Below are 9,088 nucleotides of genomic sequence, written 5' to 3' on the forward strand. Positions count from 1 at the left end.
GAGGAGAGGGGGGAAGGAGAGCAGAGAGGGGGAAACAGAGGAGGGGGAAAGAGAAGAAGGGGGGAAGGAGAGGAGAGAGGGGGAAGGAGAAGAAAGGGGGAAGGAGGGGGGAGGAGAAGAGAGGGGGAAGGAGAGGAGAGGGGGGAAGGAGAGCAGAGAGGGGGAAAGAGAGGAGGGGGGGAAGGAGAAGAAGGGGGGAAGAAGAGGAGAGAGGGGGAAGGAGAAGAAAGGGGGAAGGAGAGCAGAGAGGGGGAAGGAGAGGAGAGGGGGGAAGGAGAGGAGAGCAGGGGAAGGAGAGGAGGGGCGGGGGGGAGGAGAGGCTGGGCGGGAGAAGGAGAGGAGGCGGGGGGGGAGAGGCGAGGGGGGGGAGAGGCTGGGCGGGGACCAGCAATTGGCAGCAGGCTTTGTGTGGCGGCTGAGTGAGAGCGAGGGGTTCCGGATGAACTCGGGGTTGGGGTCCCAGCACCAGGTAGTCAGGGAGCCTCCTGGGAGGACTGGGTGAGGGGCATGGAGGCTGGAGGGGAGGAAGGAAGGAGCTCTTTGCTGCAGACAGCCCTACCATGGGAGGTGCGGAGGGCTGTGGGGACCCCTCTGCTCTGACAGCCCCCCCCCCGTCTCTGCCCCAGGAGGCCTCCCTGCTGCCCCTCCGGCAGAACCAGCAATGGATCTGCCTAGAGTCGCTCTCTCCGGACACCCTGTATGAACTTCAAGTGCGGGTCAGGCCCCAGCTAGGCAAAAACAAGGCTTGGAGCCCCTGGAGTCAGCCGCTGGCCTTCAGGACGAGGCCCGCAGGTACCAGTGGGCAGGAGGGGTGCGACGGAGCTCAGGCAGGAGAGGGGGTGGCTGGGGTGCAATCTGAGCGCAGCTGGTGGGGGGGCGGAGGCCTGGGGATGGGGTCCAGGGCTCAGCCCCAGTCATGCCCATCTCCTAGGGTCAGCCCACTCAGTGTGAGGGTAAGCAGCGTGGTCGGGGGTGGGATTTCACCTTGAGGCCTCAGTTTCCTCATCTGTAAAGTGGGTCCCATGACAGGCGGCAGGTCTGCTGGGCCAGCTGGGATCTGGGAAGGGCTGGCATCGGAGCTCAGCCTGTCCCTCGGTGCCAGGGTAGCAGCGGGGGGTGGGGGGTGTGGAGTGACCTGAGCAAGTGGGGGCCCCTCTCTCTAACCCCTCTCCCTGCTTCTCCTCTCCCCCCACCCACCCCGGGCAGAGCCAGGGAAGGAGGCCGTGTCCTTTCCTTGGTTGGGTCAGATCATTATGGGCATCAGCAGCGCCTTTGGCTTCATCATCCTGGTCTACCTGCTGGCCAACTGCCGGTACATCGGGCCATGGTAAGCGCCCTCCCTCCCTGCCCCTTCCTGCTCTCGTCTGGCACACGCACCCCTTGCCAGGTCAGGCTCTAGGCTGAGCCCCCTGCTCTGACATACTGGTGCTCCCTCTGCCCTCCCAAGAGTCCTCCCTGCCTAACACCTGGCTTTTCCCTGCCACCCACCCCCCAAGATGAAACCCCCATGGAACCGGCCTGAGGGGAGCAGAGGACGGAGGGTCCTGTAGAGGCCTGGCCCAGAGCATTACTCTTAGGAGCTGAGTGTGTGTGTGTGTGTGTGTGTGCGTGCACGTGTGCGCACATGGGTCTCTCTAGGTCTGGGCATTCATTAGTTCCTACTTTCATTTGTTGAGCCCCAGCTCAGTGGCAGGCCTGGGGCTGAGAGCTGGGAAGGCAAGGGTTGCCAGCAGGACACCATGGCCCCCCTTCCCCTCTCATCCACCTCCCCTCCCTCCCCCTCTCCCATTCAGGCTGAAGAAGGTTCTGAAATGTCACATCCCAGATCCCTCAGAATTCTTTTCCCAGCTGAAGTCAGAGCACGGAGGAGATTTCCAGGTAGGACTCTGGGGGTGGAGGGCGGGAGCGGGCAGCCGGCTCGGGCTGGCCAGAGGGTGGGCAGAGGTGCGAGCGGACTTGCGCTTTGAAAGGAGGCAAAATACTCAAGTGAGTAGTCTCTGGGGGTGGGGGTGGGCCCCTTTCCCCCGCTCCAGCACCAGCCTTCTCAGGCGGAATGGCACCTGCCGTCTGAGCCAGACTTACTGGGTTCTAACCCTCACTCCACCCCTTCTTGGCTGTGCGATGTTGGGCAGGTCAGAGAACCTCCCTGTGCTCAGTTTCCTCACCTTTCAAATGGGGAGGGAGATGGTGTTACCAGGTGTTTGCATCCAAGAACACTGCCTGGGACACAGTAAGTGCTTAAGGGGCCCTGGCTGGAATGACTGTCACCAGTCTGCTGGCCGAGTGGGACTCACCAGGTCCAAATTCTCCCTAAATCTCTGAGCAGACTCCCTACCTTATCCCCGATGCTCACAAGTTCCTGAGCCCCACCTCATCCCTTGATGCAGATTCACGGCACAAGTGCAGGCCAGGAGAGTAGTAACACTCTGAACCCCATTTAAACCTCAGTCGCCTCCCCTCCCTGAGCCCACACTTGCTTCAGGAAGGAAGTGTCAGGGGTGGTGGGGGATGTGGTGGGCTGTTTCTGTCACCCTCCCCTCCCTAGGCTCTCTAGATTTGGCGGGGGATGAGCTGAGGGTGGAAGATTACGAGGTGTGTTGAGGGGCTGGAGAGCCAAGCTGGGCCCAGAGCTATCAAGAGGGGACCTTTGGAGTTCTCTATTGCAGGCGATCAGGGCCCCTTCTGGAATTCTTTGGAAAATTCCCAAGACTGGGGCTATCTGACCTACAGCTCTCTTGCTGCATAGTTCTCTGGATCTCCTTAAAATTCTTCCTAAAGCCCTAAAGGTTGTGAGCTCCCCGTCAACAGAGGCATTCATGCAAGCCTTGGCTGACTATCTAGATTGTACGGGACTAAGACCTTTTCGGATGGGAGGGAGCTCCTTCCTGGAGAGGTGCGAACCACTCCATCTTCCCATGAGGCCGACCCCGGGTCTAGATGCCTGCTCCAGACCTTGGGTGTGTGTGTGGGGGGGGGGGGGTATCCCAAGGAGGCCCTGGGGCTGCACGATGTGGTTGGGGGTTGGGGCTGGCCAAGAGGGACCCCAGCCTCTCCTCTGTGGCAGGGCAGGAGGCCCGTTCCCCTCTCTCTACCCCAGGACCTCTGGCTACAGGGCCACGGGGCCCACCGCCCTGTCCACGGGACCTGGGAGTGTGCGTGCCAGTGTGTGAGCGTGTGTGAGGGGAGATTAGTTTCTCCTCGCCGCCCCCCCCTCACTTCAGGGCATTGTGGACGGAGGCCCAGGCCCAGGAAGTGGCTGACCGCACACACCTTGGAGGGGGGCCAGCCAGGCCCTGGCACACCAGTGCCGGTCACGGGCTTGGCTTCTCCTTCTTCTGGCTGCATGCTCAACACGGCTGCCCGGACCTGGCCTCCCCCACTGCCTCTTCTAGTGCCAGACCCTGCCCAACACCCGCCCCGACCTGCCCTATCTCCATCTCTTCCCAGCCTGCTGGGCACAGGAGTGTAGGAGGGGCCCATCAGGCCCGGGCCCTCTGCCCAGGGGACCCCACAGTCCAGCTGTTGAGGGCTCCCAGGACAGAGGGCTGTTGAAGCCCCTGTCGCACCCCCCGAGAGGTCTGTTGTCCCTCACACTGCTGGTGGTGGCCTGCATTTTACCCTGTGCTAGGAATTCCCACCTTCATTTTCTTATCTGACATCTTCCTGCTGTCCCCCCCTCCCTACCCCTGCCTCCAGTAAGGAAGTTGGGAAAGAGGTGGCTAACCGTTGTGGAATTGAGGCTCAGAGAGGTGTAGTGACCTGCCCGGGGACACACAGTGAGTGAGTGCCAGGGCCAGGACTGGAATGTGGGTCTCCAGACCCTGGAGCAAGTGGGAAGGGCTCTGGAGGGCACTTTCTTTTCTCTGTGGGTGGAGGACGTGGGAGGTGGCGGCTACATGGCTCTGGGAGGGAGAGGAGAATTGCAGGGCCATCAGGTCCCCACCAGAGACTTGTATGCATGGCAGTGTGAGTCGGGAGCCTGGTTCCCCGCTCTGCCATCAGCTGGCTGTGCAATCAGCCCCGGGACACGTCCCCTCTCTGGGCATCTGGAAGGTGAACAAGATGTGCCCCAGGGCCCTTTGTGCCTTGGGCTTGGGTGATTCACGCATTGGTGCTGGCACCCTGCAGACACATGGGATTTTACCCTTTGCCCGGTGCCTAGGTCAGTGCCAGGCTTCACCGCGGGTGCTCAGTAAACAGTCACTCATGGAAACGGCGCATCGCATGGGCGCCTACAGCAAGCATGCTCCCTGGGCTGACCCAGAGCATTCCCCAGGCCAGTTGGGGTGAACAGTCTGGGAGGCCTTCCTGGAGGTGGCCGCCCGAGTAGACTATAATTAAGAGTCATTGCTGCGCGTCTGGGGGAGGCGTCCCACTCACCTTCCGGCCGCTCTCTCTCCTGGCAGAAGTGGCTCTCCTCGCCCTTCCCCTCGGCCTCCTTCAGCCCCAACACACCGGCACCTGAGATCTCCCCGCTGGAGGTGCTGGACAGGGACGCCAAGGCCACCCAACTGCTCCTGCTGCAGCAGGAGCAGGCGCCCTCCGCGTCCTCAGCCGAGACCAGCGGCCACTCGCTGACCAGCTGCTTCACCAACCAGGGCTACTTCTTCTTCCACCTCCCGGATGCTCTGGAGATCGAGGCCTGCCAGGTGTACTTCACCTATGACCCCTGCACGCAAGAGCCTGATGAGGGTGGGCCCGGGGCGCCTGAGGGGTCTCTCCTCCCACCTTTGCTGCCTCCGCAGGGGGAGGACGACGCCTACTGCACCTTCCCCCCAGGGGATGGCCTGCTGCTCTTCTCGCCCAGTCTCCTCGGCGGCCCGGGCCCCCCAAACACTGCCGCGGGGGGGCCCGGAGCTCAGGAAGAGAAGCTGTCCCCTTCTCTGCAGGAGGGAGCTCCCAGAGACTGGGCCCCCCGGCCCCCGATGTCTCCCCCGCCAGGTGCACCCGAGCCGGTGGAATCCCAGCCACCTCTGGAGGGCGCAGTGCAAGGAGCAAGAGAGGAGGTCCCGGGCCCCGGCCCCGGCCCTGGGGAGGGGGTCAGGGTCAGCTTCCCCTGGGCTAGCCCTCCTGGGCAAGGCCAGGTCAGAGCCCCTGCCTCCTGCCTGACCCTGAACACCGATGCCTACCTGTCCCTCCAGGAGCTGCAGGATCAGGACCCAGCTCGCTCGGTGTAGACACACGGCCAGGCGGGTCACTGCCCACTGTGGTGCCAGGGCCCCGCGGAGGACTTGTTGCCCTCAAGGCTTGTCCACGGCTGAGTCACGCGGTTTCTAGCTGTCCCCCGGAGGGCCCCCACCTAACCCAGCGCACTTGGCCGTTCACTTCCAAAGACTTCAGTCGCTGCTCCCTGGTCCTGTGACCCAAGTGCAGAGGGTGGGGGGCACCGTGACTCCCCAACTCCCTCATCAGGCATCGAGTCCCACGGCTTTTTGCCTCTGAAGCCTCCCTCCTCTTCAGCCCTGCAAGCACTGTTGAGGGAGAGTTCTCGGGGTTCTCCAGGGGTCTTCACCGTGCCCTCCTCACTGGGCTTCCTGCCCCCATCTCCCTCCCTCCCACCCATCCCCCAAAGGGAGGCCAGAACACTCTCTCCAGGATGTAAATATGGCAATGCCGCCCCTTGTTTAAAACCCTGCCATGGCTCCTCTCCGCCCTCAGCACCACTGCTTGGCCTGGCCCTTGCTCCTGTAGCCTCATGTTGGGACAGTGCCTTCCAGAACCCTCCCAATGGTCCTACTGAGCCACCAGCAGTTCCCTCCTGCCCCCACGCCTTTGCACATGCTGTTCCCCTGCACCTGCAGTGCCTCCCTCGTCCAGGGGACAGACTCCCCTTATCCTTCAAGTGTCAGGTCGGCTTCCCTTGGAAGGAAACGCTGCTTCCATTAATGTTCCCAGACTTTCTGATTCAGTGCTGGAGGGGCAGGCTCTCGGGGTCACGGGATGGCTAGACAAAACGGCCTTGTTGCTTCACCCTTGGGGTCTCTCATGACCTCAGCATGCTTAGCTGCTGTGTCCCGACCACAGTACGGACACAAATGCCCCAGGAGAGCAGACGCTGGCTGGATGTTTCCAGAGTGGTTTCAGACGCCTAAGGCATGCTGCTGGGAAGGAACTGCCCCCCCCCCAGGGCATGTTCTGATGCTGTTGCGGGGGGCTCAGATCCGGGCCCCTGCCACTCCACCCTCTCCTGGAGGGATCTCTTCCGCGGCTCAGGGGCTGGCACGCCGCCTCCAGAAGGGCAACTCCGTTCACTGCACTTGGTGCGGCGTGCCTGGCACCCCCGTCACATTCCCTGAATGCAATCCTGAACTACCCGGTACCATCTTGCTTGGATTCCCCGTACCCGGCTGCCTTCACATAGGGGACATCGTCCACCTCACAGAGCACCCCCCGGCACCTTGACCCTTCTGAGGTCAAGCCTCAGGGAAGCAAAGCCCCGTGGCCACGAGGTTCCAGCATGCCCATTCCAGCAAGAGGCTCATCCCCTTTCAATGGCAATCCTTCCCCCCAACACACACAGAGCTGGCCTCTTCCTTCTTAGTGCTCCCCACCACGTCTCCATTTCTCTTCCTTCTGTCTCTGGCACGGATCACACGTGTGATGCCTGCCACCGTCTTCCTCCCGCACTAGAAACCTCAGCACGGAAAGGTCTACATCCAAACTCAGCGGGGACTACCCAGGGCCTGCATTTCTAGGCCCTGCTGCTAGCTGATTGGGCACCTGACACAAGCCCACCCATAGACTGACAGGCAGCCTATGGGCTGGCTCAGAACATAAGCTCTGTCCAATCAGAGAGGCCTGGCCCTAACCGGCCCATCAGGTTACTCTCGGTGTTGAGCTCAGGGATGGGAGGGAGGGAGGCACCTGGGAGCAGGTGCATGCGGCGATGGGACTTCAGTCTTGTTAGCAGAGAGCGCCGGCCGCTGCTACATAGACTCCTGCTGCCAAGGAAGCCACTGAATGTTCACTCAAGATTCTTATTTTCCTTATGTCCCAAATAAACTCCCCTTTCCGGAGGTTGTCTGAGTCTTGGATCCTTACTACGGAAGAGCTTAATCAGCCGGCGTCTCACTTCCTACCTCCTGCCATTTGATCCCATGTCCTCTGGGCCACAACGCTCCCCAGTCCTGAGCTGAACATCAGACCCAAGCTCTGAGCCCAGACCCTTTGGCTCTGTGTCCCAGGACCACCTGGGAAGCCTCTCTGCAAGGCAGGCTCCACCTCTGGGAGAGTTCTTGGGCCGGTTACGTTGCTCGAACCTGGGTCCTCTGTGTTACACGTATTTTCAGAGATCTGTGTGAACCGTCTCCATTAGTTTACGTAATGTTTTTCTTTCAATCTCTTCACTTGTTTGTTTACTCATATTTAAAGAACAATCTTTGTATTGCTTCTGTAAATGGAAAAACGGACAGTCTATAAGGAAAATGCAACTCTAAAAAGTAAATACAATAAAGCAAAGTGTGTCGATTCATTGCCTGCTGGAAATCTGCTCTCTTCGTTAAAGACGAGATTAGCAAGTGTTGGGAGGCTGTTGAAGACAGCCAGCACCGAATAGTGAGAAAGTAAAAGATTATAAAGGGAATTTCATTTTCACTGATAGGAGGCAGGTTTATGGTATTCTGTGCCTAGGCACCAGCTGACATGGTCTCATGGGAAAACAAAAATAAAATACCATAAAAAATAGAACTAATGTGTACATTTAAAATAATATAAAGGAATATAATATAAACAGAATATAATAAATATAAATAAAATGAAACATATTTCATTACATATATATGTGTACACACACACACACACACACACACACAGAGTTTCCCTTTAGTGCCTTTGAATAGTTAGACCAGATCAGGGATGGTAAAATCTGGCATTCATAAGGCTTTACCCATGGCAGACATTGCTAATCAATTGCAGCCACTCATACCAGACATTGCTAACTGATCACGTCTCTCCTTCCGGGGAAGTTTGGGAATACCAGCTTTAGATTCCGTAGTCTGGTCCCGATTGATCATAGCTGGCACCCTGGGACATATCTGGACCAGAAAATCCCTCCAATTCCTTCCACAGTGGAAGGTCTTATCTTCCCAGGCTCCAATCTTTCACGCAGGGATGGGGGCTCGAAAGCTGAGAGGCACCTATTAGCAGACACGCCCAGGGAACCCAGCTGTCCCCACTGTGTCTGATGACAGACTTGAGCTGGTGGTGAGCAGAATGGGGGGGTCATCTTACACCAGGTGGACTGATGGGTCAGAAGCTACCACATGACACATCCAGCGTGGAACAGAGTCTGTGCCTCCAGGGACGGGGCAAGGAAGAAGCAGCTGGTAGGGGGAGAGAGGGCAAAGCAGAGGCAGGCCTGCCTGGGTCAGATTGCAGCGAGAGGAGCGGCACCAGCTGGGAAGCAGGCAGCTGAGGGCCCCGGGAGATCTGTCAGGTGCGGAGTGGGAAGCAGAAGGCAGCCGGGCAGATTGGGGGATAAGAGAAAAGGAGGGAGGGGCGCCTGGGTGGCTTAGTCGGTTAAGCGTCCGACTTTCGCCTAGGTCATGATCTCGCAGTTCGTGGGTTCGAGCCCCGTGTCGGGCTCTGTGCTGACTGCCAGCTCGGAGCCTGGAGCCTATTTCAGAATCTGTATCTCCCTCTCTCTCTGACCCTCCCCTGCTCACACTGTCTCTCTCTCTCCTAGAAATAAATTTAAAAAAAAAAAATTCAGGATTGCCTGTCAGCTGGATGGGGACTTGTGTGAACTGAATCTGTGGATGTACCTGTTCCTGTCCTCACTTCAGCAGTGACTGCAGCCTGATTTTCTTCAAGGGAAATATTTTCTGTATCTAACTGACTTCTAGTCACACCTTTCAATAGCATCAAAGCCTTTTTATTTTGCTATTTGTAAACATCTTTAATTTTTAAAAAGCATTTTATTTTTGAGAGAGAGAGNGAGCCTGGAGCCTATTTCAGAATCTGTATCTCCCTCTCTCTCTGACCCTCCCCTGCTCACGCTGTCTCTCTCTCTCTCCTAGAAATAAATAAAAATATTAAAAAAAAAAAGAGAGAGAGAGAAAAGGAGGGAGAGTCTGGCAGCCCTTCCAGC

The 9,088-nt window shown here is 58.5% G+C and overlaps 1 protein-coding gene across 2 annotated transcripts in view; it reads left to right on the top strand.

Annotated features, from left to right (window-relative positions):
• IL2RB (interleukin 2 receptor subunit beta) overlaps window positions 1–7,016 on the top strand; it is a 17,216-nt gene extending 10,200 nt beyond the window's left edge. For both annotated transcript variants that reach the window (XM_039246190.1, XM_039246191.1), the window contains 4 exons: window positions 627–792; window positions 1,207–1,327; window positions 1,794–1,878; window positions 4,407–7,016. In XM_039246190.1, coding sequence (XP_039102121.1) covers window positions 627–792; window positions 1,207–1,327; window positions 1,794–1,878; window positions 4,407–5,177 — 1,143 coding nt within the window. In that variant the 3' untranslated portion in view covers window positions 5,178–7,016. The remainder of the gene's footprint in view (window positions 1–626; window positions 793–1,206; window positions 1,328–1,793; window positions 1,879–4,406) is intronic.
• Window positions 7,017–9,088: the final 2,072 nt, after the last annotated feature.

This window comes from Hyaena hyaena, unplaced genomic scaffold (assembly GCF_003009895.1).
Source record: "Hyaena hyaena isolate Hyena2069 unplaced genomic scaffold, ASM300989v1 scaffold_280, whole genome shotgun sequence".
In the NCBI taxonomy this organism is placed as follows: Eukaryota; Metazoa; Chordata; class Mammalia; order Carnivora; family Hyaenidae; genus Hyaena; species Hyaena hyaena.